Source organism: Drosophila virilis, chromosome 4, assembly GCF_030788295.1.
Source record: "Drosophila virilis strain 15010-1051.87 chromosome 4, Dvir_AGI_RSII-ME, whole genome shotgun sequence".
Taxonomy (NCBI): Eukaryota; Metazoa; Arthropoda; class Insecta; order Diptera; family Drosophilidae; genus Drosophila; species Drosophila virilis.
In genome coordinates, this window is record NC_091546.1 from 16,608,991 (window position 1) to 16,630,228 (window position 21,238).

Genomic DNA, 21,238 nt, shown 5'->3' on the forward strand with positions numbered 1-21,238 from the left:
AATATTATTCAATTGTTTTTTCACCCTTTTTTCACGGCTACTCGTGGAATCGTTAAATAATGCATCAAATCACATATCAGAAAAAAGTTGAAGAAATTTGAAAAATTCAATTTTCTAGCTTTTACGGTTTGGGCGATTTATTAATCAGCAATCGATAAGATAGTCAATCGAAGACGAATTTTCCTTCAAACAAATTCGTTCATATGAAATAACCTGATTGATAAAATGTTTCGTTTAATCACAATTGTATAAAAATGTGTATTAAAATCGACGTGGTTAATTTCCTGCCCCCCAAAAAAAAAAAAACAGAAACAATTATAATCATAAGTACATATCATACATATAAGTATATAGTATACAGATAACAGTGCAGTCTTATCTAAATTTTGATGACTGGAAAAAAACAGGTCTATAAATAAACGGGGCATAAACACACACATAATTGAAGTGCAACAGAGAATTAGATAGAATCTAAAGAAGAAGAATTTATGGATTGTATTCAGCGAAAAACTAGGTGCTAATTCGGCAGGTAACTAATTGAGCCATCTGGATGTCTCCGTGGCAGTCAGACCCTCGGAGCGCAGACGCTGCAACATGGGGCGATAGATGTCCGGCGTGAAGGGCAGCAGTACGCCGCGTTCCTGGATCTCACCTATGAAGAAAATAATATTCGAATATGAATATGAATATATATAAATATATAAATTCATTTACGCACCATCCAAAATCATTTTAGCCGCAATGGCAGCTGGCTTGCCCACGGTCATGGCCATGGCGGAGTGTCCCTGCGGCTGGCCATAGACAACAAAATTGATGCCGCGCTCCTCGCGACGACCGTCGGGCCAACGTATGCCCACCTCATGGCGCAGCACGACCAGATCGCGCTCGTCACGCTCTGCAAGGAAAGTGCCATTGACTTGGGACGTGGTCGAGTGGAACAGAGGGAAGCACTTACCAAAGGCCAAACGCTTGGACAAATAGTGACTGAGCGTATCTAGCGGGGAATGGAGTTTAACAACAGGCGTTTCATCCAGCAAACCCAAGCTCTCGATGCCATCCACATCGCCCAGACGCTCGACCAGCTTCTGTTTGAGGTTCTCATAGAAGATGCTCGTATCGGACATGCCCAGCAGATGTGTGACCAGCTGCCGCCATGTGACATCCGGTCCGCTGGGATGCAGCAGGGCATTCGGCTCTGGATCAATCAGGCCCAACAGCTGCATGGGCTTTATGGACTCGGAGAAGCCTTTGTAGCGTATGGTGCCGCGCAGCAGCGTATGCACATCCCGGCCCAGACCATAGAGCGAGCCATATTTGGTGGAATCGCGATTCGGGAAGCCCTCGAGCGCGAAGCCAGGCAAAAAGTCCAAGCTGCGCGGATTGGACATCAGCTCGCCACCGCCAGAGATTTCCACAATCTGGCCCTGGCTCAGATATTTGGCAGCCGACAAGGTATTGAGCAGCACGCCACGCGGCGACCACGAGAACTTGTAGCGCAGCGCATTATTGGAGTGCTCCGGAGCGGGCAGGCCGCCACAGTAGCTGACAAAGGATTCAACAACGGCGCCCTTCTCCTGCACCTCGTGTATGCACTCCAGGGCCAACAGATGATCAATGCCCGGATCTAGGCCCACCTCGTTCATGATTGTCACACCATTCGCGCGCGCCTCTTCATGCAGTGCCGATATCTCATCATTCAGATAGCTGGCGGTGACCATGTGGGTGCGTTCCGCCACACAGTAGCGCGCAATCATGCCATGCAGGCTGTAGGGCAGCAGGGAGACAACCACATCCGCCTTGCCGCACAGCTCCTGCAGATGCCCGGTGCTCTCGTGCACGTCCAAATAGACGCTATCCACGCCCGCATACTGTTGAGCCAAGCGATCCGCCTCCTCCTTTACCTGCGAGCACACCGTTATGCTCACATCCTTCTCCCGGTGCAGCCACTCGACCAATGGCGCGGAAACCATGCCGGCGCCCAGCACCAGCACCTTCTTGTGCGACTCGGAACGGCCTTCCATCTTGTGGCGCGAGCGATTGCTCTGCGAATCGCGCAGCTCTTGAATATACTGGAAGCTCTCGGTCAGCTCGCCATTGCTGGCGATAATTGCCTGAGCAAGAGGGGAAGAGAGAGAAAGAGAGAGCAATGAAATAATATGTGCACTTATTTACTTGGATCTGATAAGCTAAAGGTGAACACGTGCTTACACATGCCACATACTAAACAAGTCTTATAGACAGATTCATTTCCATTTAAATGAGTATATTTTTAAGATAGATAAGAATATATTTTTAGTAGCAAAATATTCCTAGTTCATGTTCGATTAAGGTCTTTAACACCTAAATAAGCTATAACTAAGCCAGTTCGCTGATAGCACTAAAACAAATCCGACTTGTTTTCAAATACTGGGAACAAAGTTTGATAGTGGGAAAAAAAAGGTTTAAAATAAATTTTTGATGATTGGGCTGTATTTTGTTTTTGAGTATACGAATCTAAAGCATTAACAATTAATGGGGCGAATGTCTCGATCTCTTCATAGGCTAACTGTGGAATATATTGTTTTAATCACTTCTCCGAAATGGATACGCAGTCAGACTGACAGCCCGACGGATATTGTAAACATAGCAAAAAAAATATTAGATTCAAAATCGACAGACGACAGACGAAAATTACAAACACTTTACAATAATAAATAAATTAACTAAATTATATAATAAATATGTTTATCTAAATCTGAGGTTTAGGTTCCAGTTTAGGGTACAAAAAAAAAAAGAGTTTTAGTTGGAAAATATTCAAGAATAATTATACATTAAATGAAATCGTATAAGAATATAACAATATAGTATTAAAATAGATCTCCGATAATCTTATTAGAAAGCAACAGCATGGGATAGAATTAAATTGAATGAATACTTATATTAATGAAAACAGAGCTAAACTCATTTCTGCGAATAAGATCAAGTGAAATATTCTTCTAAAATTTTCTACGACTTCTAATCACTTTTACTCAGAACTTTAGAGAGCTTCATGTCAGCTAGCTAAGCTGCCTGAACTACATTTACTAATTACTAATAGCTATATATACTTATATAAATTCCATATAATCTGAGAGCAATATTCGATCTTTACTTAGGAGAATATCGTATACCACATAGATCTATCGACTGCCACAAGAAACCCGTCTACTTACCGACTGTATGGGATAGGAAAAGTGCTCTTCGTGCAGCGGCTTTTTGGCATCGCTCCTGATGATATCATGGACATGAGGCGTTAGGAGTTCACCGAAAAGATCGGTAGACTCGCGAGGCAGCTGCGTGGGCATATTATCAATGGAGCAGACCAGCACTCCGGGTCCCTTGAAACTCTTGGTATCCTTGTTGCGGTCCGCATCGTACAGACAGAAGGGCGTATCGATTGTGGTGCACTCATTCATGAACTCTATGGATCCGCCCGGATCGGCGGATATATCACAAATGGCGAGCATGCGATGTGGCAGTGCAGGGCTGCCTTTACTGGTCGGCAGCCAGGGCGTGTTGGCCGGACGTAGCAGATTCTTGGCATCCGGAATGCTAATTAGCTTTGGGCTGCCCACAGCCCAGTAGATGCCATTGAGAATGACCGAAGCGTAGGGCGCAATTTTTTGGCTAAATGTGGAAATATAACGTTCGGGAAACTCGTCATACTCCTTGGCATCAAAGCCGCCGCCCTCGCGACGCTCCAAATGATCCGAGCGGCTAACCTCGCAGCCGTACAGCTTATTTTGGTCTAAATTGGGCACACTTTAGAGATTACAGATTATATATTTCAATTTCCAATACTCACTGCCGTGCTCTGCCACTTTGCGCAGCATCTCTGGCGGCACATACTCCACGGGCAGCTCGGAGAAGACTTCCTGCGCACCCTGCGACACATTGCCGGAGCCGGTAAACACAAAGGTCAATGGTCCAATGGACTTGGGCATCATGCCCAGCGATATCTCATAGCCACAGTCGCGAATCGCCTGGCGGGCCATCGAGGAGTTGCGATAGTTATGAGCGGGTCCTATGTGCATGAAGGGTGTGTGGTGACCCAGCGCCAGCAGGCGCAAGCCAATGCCATGCAGGATGTTCACCATGCCGGCTACTCCAGCGTATTTGCCAAACGCCACCTGGCGGGCGCCGCGCTCATCAATGATGCGCTCGTAGTCGATGAGGCGGATTTTCTGTAAAGCTTCGTTTTTCAAGAGATCTGAAGATTTATATAGTTTATCGGGGCACTTACCTTTTCGAGTATGGCATCCAGCAGTGGCATATTCGATTCTTGCGCCTTGATCGTGTGCGAGAAGAAGCAGTAGGTCTTGCCCGGAATCAACGCATCGATGGGCACCTGCTTAACGCCAAAGATCACGGAAGCATCGCTAATGTCCTCCTGTATCTGGGCACCAGCTTGCATATACGCCTAGATATATAAGGACGTGTAAAGAAATCTAAAATGGATTTTTGTGTAATTTGGAATTCTAAGAAATGGTCAAAATAAACTTATCTAATCGATTTCACATGCTATTTACCCAAACATTATGCTTGCGAGTTTCCTGAATATTATCATTTTTTTCTTATCCGTAATCTCGCATTTAAGGTCTTAAGAAGTATTTACAGTAAGCATAACATGCGACATTGGTTGACTAATGCCAAATCTAATTTATGGTTAAGAACAACTAAGATACTCTATTGGCATTATCAAAAGTTTGACATAAATCTAAAACTCTTATTTATAGGAAAACAATTTTTGAAAACCTTAACTGCAAAGGCAAATTGAATAAACTAAATTTCAAATATTTTAATTTTTTTGCAAGGATTTGATATTTGGAATTAAATTTAACGCCAAGAAAAGCATTCTACCTTTTGGAGAAATTCGGTTTCTTGAGTGGAACTAATGCTTGCTATTGTATAAATTGTTATTAATGTTAACTATCAATAAATATCATTTAATTAAATATATTATTCACCCTCAAATAATGATCTAAAAAACTAGTATGGTCCTTGGCAACCAATCACAAGTGATTTTCCCATTAGCTATCATGATATTGTGTTATTGTTTTGAAAGTGTCTATCAGCATATATTGTTTTTGTTAAACTCGATTTTTATCTGGCGTGAAATCAGTTGACTGGACAGCAACAATTCCGAGCGAGATAAGACGGAAATACGCTCCGTTTTCTGGCTTTGACTGGTTCCAAGGCCAGCAGCAATTGCCAAATTTAGAGCCCAACACGGAGAAGCTTATCAAGCACAATTTTTTTTTATGATGCCGCCCATTAAACGTATCATTCGACATGGTAAGCACGCTGCTGTAGCTAAGCCACATATGATACGATGTTAAAAAAGATTTGTTGATTTTATATATATAATGCACTCTTGAACCGGCGACCTTCCAAATGTTAGTTCGACGCTCAGGCAACTGAGCCAAAGCCGAGTTGTTGACCCAAAAGGAAGCTTCTTTATAAATTTTAAGCTTCAGAGCTATTAAGGCTTGGGCTAGGCGTCGATTACCAATCAATCAATCAATCAAACAGGACAAACTCATTGATACATATAGAAATATGGAAGGAAGTCTTGACTCACCCGCATAGGATAGGCGCGTCGATTGGAGGGCTGTACAATGACCTTAACGCCCTGCTTGACAAGCTTCTGGACATGCGTGGGTCCAAATGGCGCACGACGCTCCCAAACCGATTGATCCTCGCGACGTATGGCAATTACGCGGCTGTGCTGTAAAATGTCAATGCCAGAGCGTATAACAAAGAGGCGAATCGCACGAGCTGCATCCCATTGGGTATGCAAATTAATGACGCCCACTTACATGACGCTGTCTGGTGAGCGCAGGCGCGATTGTTGGTCGCAATGGAAGCAATCGCAACATGTTTGCTTTGTTATTTGCCAATTCACTTGCTGATTAAGAGGAGGAGCTGGAGCGCGAAGAGTTGTCGCCGAATTGTAAGGTGTCTAGCGAAAAATATAAATGTTCCCAAATGCTGATGCCGATGCACCATCCGTCAGCACTGAGCACTCGCAGCGTTCTAACCCCGAGCAAGACGTCGACGCGCCCCTATCAGCGGCACGGACCGACAGACGGACGGACGAACGATCCGACAGATGGACGGACGCATGTTGGCGATAAGCGGTCATACAAGGCGACGCTGAACGCCGCACAGATCGTCTCCGGGGAGCGTGTAAGCCTAATAAAGAAACGAGAGGCGTGTGTATTAAGTGCTCTTTTTTATGATTTGCTACTTACGCGCGAGTCGCTTACGCAGTGAAAGTGTTTCCAGCTGAAAATTTTCCATTCACAATCAAATTCCATTGAAGAAACCCGCTTGGAGTTTTCCACACGTGACACATTGATACGAGATAAGCAAGTTGGTGTTAAAGCATATACATATATATATGTATATATTTATATGTTTTTTTTTATTATAATTCATAATTGCAATTCATCGGTTTCATAGTTTCGTTTTGCCTTTAGAGCAATTGTAGCCATTCACATCAAAAACAATTTTATTTTTTCTTATCGCTAAAAAAATCACTAAAGCTACGGGGGGGGGGGGGGGGCTAGGCTGCGGCACGGAGACGCTGGGTCAAGCCCATTTTTGCATGCTCCACGCACATACAGACATATTATAAATATACATATAATTCATTACATGGCTAGAAAAACAGATATTGCAAAGTTCAGGTATGCATAAATGATAACATTTATAAATGTGAAAAGTGTGGGGAGTGTAGAAGGAAATAATGGAAACATAATCCAGAGGCCACATAGAATTGGACGCAATACGACGTCAGCCTTTACAACGCCGGCGCCTCGGGCAGCAGCGATGTGAAGAATGTTATGACAAAGGTGCGCACAATAGAAATCACAGAGTTATTGGCATTCGCTGGCTCAACAGCCACAGCCTCAGCGGCAGCAGCAGCAGCATCGGCCTGTTCCGCACCAGCGCTAGCTGGCGCTGGTGGCCGAGCTGCGTCCTCCTGTGCAGCGACTGGTGCTGGTTCAGCGGCAGCCTGCGGATTATTGTCATGCTCAACGGCAGCGTCCATCATGCGTTGTATTTGCTGCACAGCCGCAAAGGCGGCATTATTGTTGCCGCCAGCATTGTTGTTGCGGTTGATGTTGTTGTTGTTGCGCTCGCGACGACGTCGCAGTACACCAATGTGATAGCTAGAAGTGAAGAGTTATTTAATTTAGCAAATCATTTTGGCTTTTAAGCCCATGCTCGTACTCACAGATAAATAACGCTTGCGATGAGCACCACCAGCAAACAGCGCATTGGCGAGGAATTGAAATATAAAACTGTTACAAAAATGGCCAATCGGGTAAAGCTAAAGAAACTATCCAGCCAGTCGCGCATCTCGGGCTCCTCTTGTATGTTAGGAAAATTGAGTCCATCCACTTGACGGGCCGCCGGCTGCTGTGCAGCGGCCTCCTCATTTGGCTGCCCAGCGCCAGGGCCAGTAGCGCCCGCCACTGGCACCGGCTGATGTCCCACAAGCGGCACACCCATATTGTTGGCTAGGCCAGGCATACCTTGCATAAAGGGAGGCAGCATTGCAGGTGGCACAACACCGCCCGTGCCGCTAGTGCTGAAAATAAATAAATCGATATATTATTGTTTTATTTACTGTACGTATATAGATAGTTTAAATGTGTAAGAACACTTAACTCACGGGAAATATCTGTGCTTGTCACTTTTACATTGAATAACACGCGAACTTGGCTATAACAATATGGCTAGATATACATATACACCGATATACTCTACATCTGTGAGCTTGCATGGATATATAAAAACAAATAAAGATCCCGCTTTGAATTGGTTGCAAAATCAATAATCTGCAAACGTGGCGCAGTGCCTGAAACTGTTGACACGTGATATATGTGCGAATATTTAGGGAATTACAAATTATTTATAGCAGGCGCCAAAGAAGCAACGTCGATACATATTACCCTGCCCCAGACACCTCAGTGACGAAGACAAAAGACTTAAAGTTTGTTAGCATAAATATTTTAAAAAACAATAATGCAAAAAGACTTCCGTATGAAGATTTATATATTAGTATTACTCAAAGTGTATCCTAGTTGTCACAGATTCAATCTGTTTTAAAAGCTAGCTTTTTCGCAGAAGAACTGTGAAAATAAATCTCAGACATTTACTACCTGACTATGTTAAAACTCTATCATATATCAGAGCCCATATTATTTCCATTTATGCACGGTTTTTGGAAACTCACCGTTGCATCGTCTGTTGCATATACACTGCATACCACTGCTGGATCCAGGCATTGTACAGAAGCACCTGCTGCCGCTGGAAAGCCATTTGTGAAGTTGCGGATGTCGATGCTGATGCCGATGCGCCCTGAGCCGCAGCCATTTGATACGCCTGATTTTGCAACTGAAGCCAGGGATGAGAGTCAATCGTTTGCTGTAGGTTTGGCTGTTGGTAAGGAATCTGAGCAGCGGCAGCTGCGACGGCGGCGGCCATATGACGCTGTCTCAGCTCGTTGTCATTGACATTGGTATCCACGCGGCGCGGCGCGGCTGTGGGTGTGGTGTCCTTTGGAGGCATGGTCGCCTTATACGGTGCCTTGGCTATATTTTTGTTAGCGCACACCAAATGAAAGATATGATGCTGCTGATAGACATCCTTGTAGCTGCGTATAACCTCCGATAGCTTTTGGGCATCATCCAGCAGTTTGCCCGAATAGATGAGCTTCTGGTCGTTAATTTCCTGTAACGCAAAGTAGATACCAATTTTATTAGCTTCTAATACAATGGCAAAACAAATAAATAGCCAATGAATTTCTGATTTCGTGAATTTCAAATGCAGGGTTAAAAGTTATAAGTTCCAATACAAAAGAGACTTTACATCAAAGTTTTATTATTTGACAAAACAACAGGCTGAATCGAAATAGTGTTCAGTCCCTTTCTCTGTCCATCGGTTTGTTTGCAAGCTAATCTCTAAGCTCTATGTCTATGCATATATACCTATGATAACAAGTTCTAGTTCTAGTCCAAGCAATGACCCACAACAAAAAACGTATGCTATCCGCCTATGTTGACTACCTAACGTTAATCTTTAAACGACAGACTAAACTCCTATGGACCAGGAAGTTGAACTTTGCACGGCATTTTTAAGCAATTTAATGTCTTTTCTTACGAACCGTTTCAAACTCATTTAAGAAAACATTTGTACAAATCTACTAAACACATCGTTCACCCGTATCACATCATTTTCGCACAGCCAGCCAATAAATGATATTTATTCTGTGCACTACATTTTTAACATATGACATCAAACTAACAACATTTGAGACATATATACATATTGTACGTACAGTATATATGTATTAGCTTGCCAGGTGCCAAGATATTTCTGCTCATTAGATTAACTTTATCAAATATTCGCTGATGAAATAAATGCAATTTAGCTTTAACTAGCTTAATATAATAAAAATAAAATTCGTTAGACGTGTCCAATTGTTAGCTGCACTTAGAGTATGTATTAAATGACGTGTACTTCGGCAAGTCAACGCCAAATTAAGACGCAAAAGACAAACAATTGTCGCTCTTTGAGCGCAGAAGATACACAAATGGCAAATAACTAAAGATTGGCCAGCGCCCCGGTTGATAAGATAGGGCATGTTCGAGGCTGACGTCAATATGAGGAATATGCTTATATATGTATATGTGTATGTGTGCGTGAGTGCGTGTGCATGTGTGCCTGTGTATTTGTATGTTTGTGTGTTTGCGAGAACGTACCGGCTTGCCGGGATACACCAGGGACAGCTGCTTCTTGAGCCTCTGCACCGTCCAGCAGAGATCACTCTCGATGTTCATGTCGTCGTATTGCTGATTCGACGATTTAATCAAGAGCCTTATGCTGTTGGCTGCGACAGCGGCAGCGGCAGCGACCCCTTCGTTTGTTTTGTCGCGCGCAGCATCATAGCCAGCGGCCGTAGCTGCCGCTGGGGACGGCGACGGCGTTGTGGCTGCAGCGGTATCGTCCATAGTTTAACCCTCACCCTCCCGGGCACTTTCTGCGACGTTGCTAATTGCTTGGTACGAACACTCGATATAAAATGGAGCAACAATGCCAGCGACAAGCGACAAGTGTTTTTTGTGGGCTCGTGATTCGTCAGCGTCCGGCAGTTGGTAGGGGGTGGGCAGTGATATGCAGGGGTTTTTTATTTTCCTCTATACTTGTGTTTGTATTGTGTAGACTTCCACGGTCACTTTACGTCTCCCCTCTGGCACGATTTTCATTAACAATAAATTTAGCTAATCCCGAATATTGATTGAGTTCTACTAAAAACGTAGCTGTTGCTGTGTTTCGTTGTGCGGCTCCTTGCATTAAAATGAGAACTGTTGATTATGAAACGAATTTCCGAACAGAGCCGAGCTGAGCAAAATAAATAATCAAAGTTCCTTCGTCTACAGCAACACTTGTTTTAATACACAGCCAGGGTTGCTTTGGCAGCTGTGGCGTTGCCACTCTCGACGACATGACGTGTATTTACCAGATGTCAGTAACTATCTGTTGAATATTATTTTTTATATGGTACCATTATTATTTACTATTAAAAGCAAAATCAATTTATAAATAATTATAGCATAAACACTCTCAGGGCAAGCAATAACAAAAGGCAAATTTAGTACATTATTAAAGCCGAGTGATTGGCAACACTGTCATATATATCAAGTTATTTTAAAGAGACGCTAAATATAATTTGTATGCGTATTTCCCAAGCGCAGAAGCGTGTGCAGCTCGCCAATCGATTTTTTTTTAAAGTCTTGGGTATATATATTCATGGAGAACAAGTCATCTGTTTCAGCGCTTCAAGAATGTTGTGCTCAGGCCAAGACTGGCAATCCTGTGTACGAATATATTGACGGCGAAGATGGCGGTTATGTTTGCAAAGTCGTTTTGATAGACATCGAAGCCTATGGAAATGGTAGGAATATGTAGCAAACATTAAAACCAAAAAACAATATTAAAAACTGAATTTAATCTACGCAGGACGTTCCAAGCGTGATGCCAAGCATTTAGCTGCCGGCAATTTAATGCGCAAGATGCGAAGGCTGCCGGGCTTTACTAACTTGGATGCAGATGGCGACGGCGAAGGGCAGGACAACTTTAATTTAAACAGCGTGGCCGACGAGCTGACAAACATGAACCGCGACATGTTGAAGGAGCTGCGTGATTATTGCGTACGTCATGATATGCCGCTGCCTATCATTGAGATAGTGCAGCAGAGTGGCTCGCCAAATGCGCCCGAATTTGTGGCCTGCTGCTCCGTGGCCTCCATCAAGCGTTATGGCAAGTCTGACAAAAAGAAGGATGCACGCCAGCGCGCTGCTATTGAAATGCTGTGCATAATATCGAACGATTCGGACAAAGCTAGCCCAGAGACGCAGCTGGTGAGCACCAAGACGGGAAACACTAGCGAACTGGAGAGCACCCTTGAGGACGTAGAGGCCGAGCGTCGTCGCAAATTCAAAACATATCGCGAATTAACCGATGCCGGAGGCGAAGAAAATCAATCCGTCAAGCTATGCGATCGTCACAATTACTTCAAATCCTTCTATCCACAATTAAAGGAGGCCGCTTTTGAGGTTCTGAATTCCGCTGATCATGTTACGTCCAAGGCAAAGCTCTTGGCTGTGCTCGGCGCCCTTAAGCTAAATCCACGCATCACACCGCTGGAAGCAAAGTCAATGGAACCTGTGCTGCAAATTGAATTGAATTGTGATTACGATTGCGTGTTTATTGGTCCCGAGAGCAAGATCTATCATGACATGATCCAATACTTTCGTGTCATGTTGGTTTAGACTGAATGCGATCAGAAATGCCGGTGTTTCTGTATATATAACATATATTTCAACTAATACTTAAAACTAAATAAACGTGTTATTTACAATAAACACTTGAAATAATGCACATGATTATTATATATATATATGTATATATTAATATCTATACTTACAACAACATTGTATGCATAAACTTTGTACGTCGCTTAGACCTAGTAAACGTCGTATAATAAAAATACATACATATGTTTAAATATAAAAGCGAGAGTTCTGTTAAGGTCGTCATGTACAATCATTTGTTGATGTTCAATCATTTGGGCAAAGGAACGTAATCGCAATAATTATAATTATCCTTATACTTGTAAGCAATATAATCGTTTCCAATTTTACTTTATTTTGCAATCGTAATAATATAATTAAAATTTCATATTACGAGTATTTCCCTATTTGCAAAAAAGATTGAAAGCTAAAAATAATTTGCATTTTTTATTGTAATTCAAATAAGCAAAACAATATGTGAATAAAACTTGAATGGTTCTTGCGATCAGACGAGATTATATATGTGTCTGAAAAATTGAAGATACATGAAATAACAACGGATTCTCAGTTAAGCTTAGTCAATTGTTGAAGAGAATTGCCAATTCGTTCCTATTGCACCCAAATAATGTTGTATTTAAATAAACAAGCCCAAGTTTTATTTGTGGGCCTAGTGTAAATTTTTACTATTAATACTATAAGATTTTTTTTACAAAATAAATGTCAACAATAACAATTGCAGCAGCCGGTTTTAGCTTTGAATCTCTCACTATAAGGTTGGACCAATCCTCACCTAGTAGCTTATCTTCTTGCGCAACTTTAGGTGCTGCTGTTGCTCGCGCTCTGTGGTCAGGCGACTGGCTCCACGCTGAGGATGTTGCTGCTGCCAGGGCAACGATGGTGGTTGCGTTGGTGTTGGTATCCCAGAATTGGAGGCTGATGTGGAGGCTGATGAGCCCGATTCAGCAAAGATTCGACGCGAAAGCCTAAAACTGCCGCCTCCAATGCTGGTTGTTGGTGTGCCGCTGTTGCTATTATGTTTACTGCTGCTGCCGCTATTATTGTTGTTATTGTTGTGGCTGTTAATGTTATTTTTGCTCATTGTCGAAGCAGCGGCTGCAGCAGCCGCCGCCGCCGCTGCTGCTGCTGCCGCTGCGGCAGCGGCAACTACGCTTGTCTTTCGCAGCAACTTCGTGTTGTACTCGTCGCACTTGTCCTTCTCGATGCGTGTGGAGCTGAGAGAACGCTTGTTCCGCTTGCTGCTGACCAGGTTATTAAAATGATGCTCGTTGATGATGGCACGCTGTTCGTCGCTAGCGGCACGTCCGTTGCCGCCATAGATGCCCATACTAAGCCGGCTTGTGTCTGGAGGAGGTGTAGAAGAATGCGAATTACTCAAATTGCAATTGTGATTGTTGTTCAAGTTGGGTATCTTTGACTTGGCAGCGCTAGACGCCTCAGTTGTAGTTGATGTTGTCTTTGTTGTTGTTGTGGTTGCAGCTGGCAGCGGATTGGAGTTAAGATCAAGCGCACCGGATGAGGTTCGTGTAGCTATATTGTAGCAAACGGCACCGGCACCGGCAACTGCGCCCGAAGCACCACTACCGCAAGCATTGGCCAACGATGAGGACGACGAAGAGGACACGGTGGGTACGGCAGAAACATCACGATAATAACGGGCCGTTGCCAGCGTGCAAGGCTGTGCCGGTTGCTCGCCAGCCCCAACTGCTGCCGCGGGACGTTGATAGCGAATGCGCGACCGACCTCTCAGCGTCATGTGATGCAGCGAGCTGCGTGTTACGCTGCCTCGCACCGGGGGTATGGTCGCCGAGCTGCCAGCACCACCACCGCCAACACCGATGGGTATTTTACTCTCATTGATCGTTGCGTAGGGCTTCAATTGCTTATCGAGCACAGCGGCTATGGCGGTAGCGGGCTGTTGTACTTGTTGCTGTTGTTGCTCAGCTTTGCGCAGATGCTTCAATTCCATTCTGTCAACGGAGGGAGGGGGAGCGAAAATGGTGAGCCCACAGCCAAGCACAAGAGACAAGAGAGAAAGATGTAAGAGTTGGAGTAGAGGGCACAGGGTAAGCTTAACAATTGCACAGGAACCAAAAACGATAAAAAAAAAAAACAAGAGCAAGAGCAACAACATAAACATAATGGCCAAAAGGTATGTAAATAAACAAAAGAAAAGTATCGCAAGCACCCAAAAATTTTGAAATCGTTTTTTTTTTTATTTTTGTAATTTTGCATGCACAAACAAATTGTAAGACTAATTAATTGAAAAAATGTAAGTACATACTCAATAAACAATAAAAACAAAATAATTAGCTGCTAAAATTAGTGTTGTTAACGAATTTAAACGTTATTTTTTTGCCGGCGCCTACAAATCAACAGTTATCGATATCGATAGATATAGATATCGATAGCCGAGATGCTCTAACGCCAGTGTTAAAAGTGTGCAAATACGGTTAGCGAGGGGGGGGGGGGGTGGGAAAATTATAAATATGCTAAAACTATGTATACATATATAAATATATTGTGTACTTATAATATATACAAACTGGCAAAAGGTATAAAGCGAACGAAGGACATCAAAAAAGGTGTACAAAATACTAATACACTAAACGAGAATACAAAATGCCGCAGCACAGTTCGAACTTGAAATCAAATCGTGTTCAATAAAAAAATATGTGTGTGTAGCGCTGTATTGGAGGGGGGGGTAGGGCATTCTATTGGATTGGTGGCTGTATTGGACTGCACTTACCTCTTGCTGTAGATGGCCAGACTGCGTGTGCGACTGGCCGCATTGGTCTGCACATTGTTGTTGTTGTGGTTGTTATTAGTGCTATTGTTGTTACAGTTATGCAAAGAGTTTAGATTATTGTAGTTATTGTTGTTAAGATTATGTGATGTTGTTGTTGTTGGTGTCGTCGTTGTTGTTGTTGTTGCTGATGCATTGGCTGGCAAACAATTGCCGGCTTTAAGGCCCATTGACGCCGCGGACACATTAACCACATTGTTGTTGTTGCGAAATGGCTGGGAGCGGGCACGCGTATGTCGCTGATTCTGATCAGACTCGCTGCAGAAGCAAAAATTACAGGATATTTGTGTTGAGTACAGCTATTATACAAGTCATATATATTGAAAGCCCACCTGTTGCTGTTCACAATACGCGAATTATGCCGACGCAGCGCCTTTATCTGATTGAGTTTGTCGCCCTGCGTTTGGGTCTGCTTCTTCTCCAGCGCCGTTTGCGTCATGCGCACCGAGGAGGCAATCGTGTGACGCGCCGCCTCAATCACATTGGAGCTGGGCTTGCGCAGTTTCTTTTCGGTGCAGCTGCTGCCGGGTGGATCGAGGCTGTTGGACATGGCGCTGGTGTTGCTATTGCTGCGATTGTTACCGCCGCCGGGATTCACTAGACGACGCAGCGAGTTCGCTATGACCGTTGGCTTGTTGGCATTCGAAGGCGACTTGCGACGACGCGTTGAGATTGTGTAGGTGGAAGCGAGCGGGTGATCGGCAGCGGCACTGGCCGTGTCCGTATCATTATCGCTGCCATTGCAATTGGCCTCGTCCGTCGAGTGATAATGCAACTCCTGCAGTTCTAGCTGCTGCTCGGAAAGCTCCTCATCGGTTTGCTCACAGGCCGCATCCAATGTATCCTGATCATTCAAATGCATTGTGTCGACACGCTGTGAGATACCCTTTACGCGAGTCAGCAACAAATCAACATGGTCAAAGGGATCAGACGTTGCCAACGGCAGCGGCTTTTCTTCGAACATCTCACTCTTGGAGAACTTGTTCTTAAGCTCAATACTGTAGATGCCATACTTGTGCTGCAGCATCGACAAGGAGTTGCGCCGGCGCATGCGTTCGCCCTCGGACCATAGCCAGCTCTGTTTGCTGCAAAGGTTGTAAAATAATTGCAGTTATTAAAAGCTTTTCGGGATTATATTTGAGTCAACGGCACTTACTCCTCCATCCACTGCTGCTGATGGCCAATCACCGAGCCGGGTCGACACAAGCGCAGCCATGCGATGGCCTCTAGAGCACTGAAGCCATAATGCTTCATAATATAGGCACCGATGAGGCTGCCAGTGCGTCCCAAGCCCGCCTTACAATGCACCGCAATGGCGCCCTTTGTGGTCTCACATATGGACAAAAATTTCTTTAGAATAGCATCGCTGGGCGTGCTGCCATCGATAAAGAATAGATCCTTGTGATCGAAACCGGCATTTTCAAAGGATGAGGCATGATAGACCTTCGCATTTAAGCGGATCACAGTCGTCACATTGTTGTCCCTGAAGTAGCTAAAGTAACGCTCAGGCGCATGACATGGATAGCCGTTTGGCAATGTCTTCGACTTCTGATGCGGGCCACAGAATGCTATAAACTTTTGCGGTACTATCCAATTAAAATCTCCGTTCTCAACACGCTCAAAGTACTCGTACTCCTCCGCATCAAAGTCATTGAAGTTAAGGAAGCCCGCCTGCAGGCCCTTGTGTATGGCATTGAGGCAGTCGAGCAGCGAGATCTTAAAGCTGCTGGGCCCATAGCTGGCATCACAGAAGCGCGTGTATGCAGGTACATCTCCAGTTGCGAGCAGTCTGTAGGCCTCCTCTGGAGTTTTATTCAGATAAATTATCTGAAATAAAGTAAATGTAAGATGTTAATACGCAAGTTTTTTTCAGTATAATAATATTGAACAAATTTTCTCATACAGGATACATAATATATATAATGTTAGTGCCTTGTTTATAGATGGATTGCGCCAGATTCTATTTGAACCTGTCTTGTCTTACTCATACTTTTCATTTAGACTATATAACGCTCTTTCCAGCTGTTTTTATCGTAGATATTCACTCCTAAAGTCTCTTTATACACCTATCACTTCGCTTGACTAGTTCTTAACCCAATTTTCAAATTTAAAGTAAGCTTACTATATTTCCTCATTCATTATGCCCACCCAAAGGCTATCAACTATTACACACACATACAACCCAAACCGTGTGGTATGGCCAAGAACAAGGTTTTAATTTCCGTCTTAACGAGGCGATGCGAGTAAGATATCCAGCCAAGAAAGGTTACACTTACTGCATACGAACCAATCAGGTAGGCCGCATTGAGACGCTTCGCCGGATTCATGGAGGTGTAGTGCACGATTTTTTTGTTCGCGTGACTCTTGGCACTCAATTTGGTGTTGAGCTTCATGCAATAGCGATACAGTATGCATATATTTAGCGGCCCGAAGTCGTTATAAAAGTTCTCATAGACATACTCATCGTCTATGCTAAAGTAATGGGTATTTGCCGTATTCTTTGGCTTGATGTTCTTTTTGAATACCACAAAGAATAGACGATCTGCAATGATATAGAGTTCAAGTTAAAAGTTCACGGAAATGCAATTCAAAATTTGCACTCACCTTCTTGCATCTCTGTGGCGCAGACCAACAGATCCGAATTGTCGTCCTCCAACATCTTGAGTGTGTTTTAGCGACTGCAAAGACAATGAAAAGAAGAAAGAAAAGAGTTCTTAAAATGCAATGTTATCTTTGGCATCCTCAGTTATCTTTGACAAACAACATATGAGATTAGTAAGAGCACCATTTTTGGACCCAGCTCGCAGCTCAGGTCTGCCCACGCGTAGTTCTCTCTACAATGCTTCCGCTTGATTCCATAATAAATAATTTTATTTTATTTATTTTTTTTTTTACTTCAGTCTTTTCATCTTTAGCCAATGAAATCGCCCACCCAACTGACTTTGCCTTAATTGGATAAAGTAAATGCTGCTTTCCGCAAAAGGTTTCTCGCATATAAATATAGTGCATACATAGTACATATGATAGATAGTCGTAAACTGTATTGGAAAATAATAAACATGTTTTGTTCGATTTATATATATGTGAATTGCCCTCCTTGGCTGCCAAGAGGAGCACAATGTCTGCGACCATGCCGCATTTTTATTATTTGCCCCAGTTTTCCGTATAGGCGTGTTTGTGTGTGGATTATGCCTTTATTGATATGCATAAAAGGCACGTCAGACAGTCGTGTCCTGACATCCGCATCCTAATAAAAGCTACTAAAATAGCAGTGCGACGACTACTAAATACGCTGCTATCTAAAGCCTACTTAATGACTGTTTCGATATTCAAGTTTGGTTTACTTTTAAATACTTGTAAACATTTTAATTATATTTTAATAATAGACTACAACAGTATCTGCAGAACTTTTTCGACTTATTGATGCTAGCTATAAGAACATATTCAAAAATATTCACTGAAATGCTAATTACAATATGAATGAAGGACACGAAGCATACGGGTTTGGTCCTCAAATATGCATACTAGGATATATGTAGGTATGCCTAGCATGAAACATATGGCTTGGGCGCAAGTTCTCGACACATAGCCGGGTCAATAATAAAGTGCTTTCGTCGAGTCCTCCAACAAAGCTTGTGAGGGATGATATCGGGCTCTGTGAGCCCCCAAAGTTTATGATGTTGGCCTGCCATGTCAAGGAATGTGTGTCGTTTACACACTCACTCAAACACGCACACACGTAACACACACACACACACACTACCAGCACATGTATACTATTCGATTTTATGCAAATTCTTAACCTTTTGCTTAGCCAATCCAAAGAGCAGTTGGCGTGCCGTTAGGGAATTTTCGTTAAAGGACCTACATTTCCTTTTCCGTATTTAAAGTTTAAAAGTCAAGTCAAGTCGGAGCAGGGAGCTAAGGCGAAAGTAAAGCTAAAGATAGATTGCAATCAAAGTGAGAAACTACGGACACAGGTGGGCTAATATCCAGATATTACACATGTGTGGGTCTATATGAATATACGAGAGTGGGAAATTTATGTGCTACGGATGTAAATTAAACAGAGTGGCGTCTCACTTTTAGGGTGTGTTTCGCCTGAAGAAAAATAAACTGATTTCAAGAATAAGGTAATTGAAGAAATACAGAAGTCAGTCGAACTTTAACATTTACCGTTTTATTCAAATTTCAGTGGGTTGATTTCGATTTGTTTCAATTGTGGGACTGTTCTTCGGGTTTAATAGAACTATTGTAAAATGTATGTATTATATATATAATATATATATTATATGGCCATCCGACAACTGTAAAGTAATTAAATACAGTCAATACCATAACATCATACATCTACATACATACATATATATATCATCATCATTAACACTGAACTTGCTGTTAAAGTGTTGGTAAATAGAAAACTTCTAACGGGCATTTTAACCTTACACAAGTGTTTCCAATACGTAGTTTACTTTAGCGCAAAGGCTTGCTATGAAATTCCAGCGCGCCAAAACAAACATGCATAGCTACATTATATACTTATCAAGCTATGTACATGAACATGTGTGCATGTATGCGCACTGCACGTGACGAAAACAAATCATATCACCAAAAACAATCACACACACACACACATACACATGTGCCGCTTATCGGTGCCCGTAACGTATAAGCGTACAGGGTCCAATTGCATTCGTTGGTTTTTTAGTTAGAACTGAGCTCGGCACAGAGCGTTTGTAAAACAATAGGTAATAGAAACAACTTTTTAAAAATAGAACTGCCATATGACGTCACCAACTCGCAACAATAGCAAAGCACAACAACAAAATAAAAGCCACTCTCTGTTGTCAACGTAAAATGAATGGCGATGTTCGACTGCGGCGATTCACAGTTAGTTGTCAGTTTTTTTTTTAAATGAACGTCGAGGCCGCAGCAGAGATTTTTGCCGCGCGCATAGCACACAAATACACAGACAAAACAGAAAGCAATACACTACTACAACAGCAATAGCAACAGCTTCTCCAACTGCTCCACGCTCCACACTCCTCCCACAGTGTTTGCTGTTGCCCCCGTACTGCGCATGGCTTACGTTCGCTCTCTTGCTCAAAAGCTGATGCGACTATGCTCCCGCTCTCTTTCATTTACACTTGTTCATTTGTCCCGTGTGAGTGTTTCTGTGTGTGTGAGTTTGGTGTTGTATTAATAAAAGCAACCAACGCATTTTTTCAAATCCAACAAAATGAAACTAAAACGCGAAATAACGAAGAAGCAGACGTCGCACTCTATGTTATGTGTACTGCGTAATCAATTTTTGGGGGTATACTCGTACTGGGAGAGCCGTCCGCTGGACTATTTTTATGGTATTAGCGGTGCGGTGGGGGCTGTAACAGTTGCATAGTTGGCAGGCAGGTAAGTATTTGGCTGCGGACTCACCTAAATATTTATGGGTGTTTGTGTATAGATATGCACAACGGGATGGGGCAGCAGCAGCAGTAGCCGTACACACACCATGGAACTAGAAATTTAGCTGTGACAAAAAATGGACTCTGCATAACACAGCACCACACAATGTTTATAAACTTCTTTTTTTCTGTGTTTGCGGGGGGGTTATAACAAATTTTGATGACAAATGTAACACATAAAATTTTGTTGATTTACAGCCCAAATAATAACATTTTCAGTGTGAGTTTTATTTTTCAATTGGCTCCTGTATCGTTTCGAATTTGTAATATGTTTTCAAAAATCGTAACGACCTGACGGAGGCAAACACTCAAGCTCTCGCGTGCGATCGACTGCTCGGTAAGAGCTCCAAATGTGAACTGGCAACTCGTTGCGGCGTTGGCGCTTTTTCCGTTGCATTTTGTGCTCTCCTTCGTTTTGTGTTTGTGTGAGAGCTGCCTATCCCCCGAGCGCCCTTAAAAGCCATGTTGGTGCTATTAAGTTAACCAATACTAAGATAACCGTTTTTATTACTCGCTCCCTCTCTCTTTATGCCGCTCACGTTCACTCTCTGCGCATGCAGGGCTGTGAAAATACTAAAATCGCGCTGCCAACACATAGAATTGCCAACGATGTGCTTTATGTGACAGTTAAATTTAAATAAAGGGGCACATTAACTAAAATTAGTTTTTCCAATAAAATAGATACGATTTATTATTATTATTATTAGTATTATTAATGGTTATTTGTGGATTTTTTCGAAGAGAAGCCAAAAAGCACTAAAATTGTGAAAACATATTCTCTTTCCAAACTCGTTCGCATTTTGTGTACAAAAATCATGTACTTGATGTTTTCTTGTGTTATTCCAAATGATTGTAACGTGTAGGGGCCATTTCACACAACCTTCCGATCTCTTGCTGCCTGCCTTGTTTGACAGGACTTTTTGAGCACAGTGTAAAATAGCAAAAGAAACTGAATACTCTATATATTTGATGATAGGCAGTTATTTATTCACTCAAAATAACCACAAAAATGTTAAAGAGTAAATTGTGGTAACATTTGATTTTAAATATCCTCAAATGCGAGCGCA

At 42.8% G+C, this 21,238-nt stretch overlaps 5 protein-coding genes across 5 annotated transcripts; 1 reads left to right on the forward strand and 4 right to left on the reverse strand.

Moving 5' to 3' along the window:
• Positions 1–312: 312 nt before the first annotated feature.
• On the reverse strand, positions 313–6,052 carry LKRSDH (lysine ketoglutarate reductase/saccharopine dehydrogenase). Its single transcript, XM_002051623.4, has 8 exons — positions 5,838–6,052; positions 5,600–5,746; positions 4,262–4,438; positions 3,824–4,202; positions 3,192–3,766; positions 956–2,111; positions 719–895; positions 313–652 (listed from the first exon to the last, which is right to left on the reverse strand). Exons 1-8 carry the CDS (start codon positions 5,895–5,897, stop codon positions 534–536), a joined length of 2,790 nt encoding a protein of 929 aa, XP_002051659.1. The 5' UTR covers positions 5,898–6,052; the 3' UTR covers positions 313–533.
• Positions 6,053–6,650: 598 nt separating this feature from the next.
• On the reverse strand, positions 6,651–10,478 carry Herp (Homocysteine-induced endoplasmic reticulum protein). The gene is made up of 4 exons (XM_002051622.4): positions 9,795–10,478; positions 8,267–8,763; positions 7,262–7,618; positions 6,651–7,196 (listed from the first exon to the last, which is right to left on the reverse strand). Exons 1-4 carry the CDS (start codon positions 10,041–10,043, stop codon positions 6,824–6,826), a joined length of 1,476 nt encoding a protein of 491 aa, XP_002051658.1. The 5' UTR covers positions 10,044–10,478; the 3' UTR covers positions 6,651–6,823.
• A 204-nt stretch (positions 10,479–10,682) lies between these two features.
• r2d2 lies at positions 10,683–11,969 on the forward strand. Its single transcript, XM_002051621.4, has 2 exons — positions 10,683–10,987; positions 11,053–11,969. The coding sequence occupies exons 1-2, from the start codon at positions 10,843–10,845 to the stop codon at positions 11,862–11,864; spliced, it is 957 nt and encodes a 318-aa protein (XP_002051657.1). The 5' UTR covers positions 10,683–10,842; the 3' UTR covers positions 11,865–11,969.
• A 569-nt stretch (positions 11,970–12,538) lies between these two features.
• On the reverse strand, positions 12,539–13,232 carry LOC116651723 (rasGEF domain-containing serine/threonine-protein kinase X-like). The gene has a single exon (XM_032438689.2). The coding sequence runs from the start codon at positions 13,228–13,230 to the stop codon at positions 12,676–12,678; it is 555 nt and encodes a 184-aa protein (XP_032294580.1). The 5' UTR covers positions 13,231–13,232; the 3' UTR covers positions 12,539–12,675.
• Positions 13,107–20,519, reverse strand: LOC6628453 (cell division cycle protein 14). The gene is made up of 7 exons (XM_032438688.2): positions 20,143–20,519; positions 17,314–17,387; positions 16,986–17,251; positions 15,866–16,536; positions 15,042–15,794; positions 14,653–14,967; positions 13,107–13,247 (listed from the first exon to the last, which is right to left on the reverse strand). The coding sequence occupies exons 2-7, from the start codon at positions 17,366–17,368 to the stop codon at positions 13,232–13,234; spliced, it is 2,076 nt and encodes a 691-aa protein (XP_032294579.1). The 5' UTR covers positions 17,369–17,387; positions 20,143–20,519; the 3' UTR covers positions 13,107–13,231.
• Positions 20,520–21,238: the final 719 nt, after the last annotated feature.

Coding starts and splice junctions, on each gene's coding strand:
- r2d2 (XM_002051621.4), top strand. CDS start 10,843: ATGGAGAACAAGTCATCTGTTTCAGCGCTTCAAGAATGTTGTGCTCAG. Junction 10,988..11,052: donor CATCGAAGCCTATGGAAATG/GTAGGAATATGT, acceptor TAATCTACGCAG/GACGTTCCAAGCGTGATGCC.
- LOC116651723 (XM_032438689.2), bottom strand. CDS start 13,230: ATGGGCATCTATGGCGGCAACGGACGTGCCGCTAGCGACGAACAGCGT.
- LOC6628453 (XM_032438688.2), bottom strand. CDS start 17,368: ATGTTGGAGGACGACAATTCGGATCTGTTGGTCTGCGCCACAGAGATG. Junction 17,252..17,313: donor CGCCACAGAGATGCAAGAAG/GTGAGTGCAAAT, acceptor ATATCATTGCAG/ATCGTCTATTCTTTGTGGTA. Junction 16,537..16,985: donor ACCTGATTGGTTCGTATGCA/GTAAGTGTAACC, acceptor ACTTTATTTCAG/ATAATTTATCTGAATAAAAC.
- LKRSDH (XM_002051623.4), bottom strand. CDS start 5,897: ATGTTGCGATTGCTTCCATTGCGACCAACAATCGCGCCTGCGCTCACC. Junction 2,112..3,191: donor TTTCCTATCCCATACAGTCG/GTAAGTAGACGG, acceptor CCTCTTGCTCAG/GCAATTATCGCCAGCAATGG. Junction 653..718: donor GGCTAAAATGATTTTGGATG/GTGCGTAAATGA, acceptor TTTTCTTCATAG/GTGAGATCCAGGAACGCGGC.
- Herp (XM_002051622.4), bottom strand. CDS start 10,043: ATGGACGATACCGCTGCAGCCACAACGCCGTCGCCGTCCCCAGCGGCA. Junction 8,764..9,794: donor TGGTGTATCCCGGCAAGCCG/GTACGTTCTCGC, acceptor TTTGCGTTACAG/GAAATTAACGACCAGAAGCT. Junction 7,619..8,266: donor ATGCAACAGACGATGCAACG/GTGAGTTTCCAA, acceptor ATTTATTTTCAG/CACTAGCGGCACGGGCGGTG.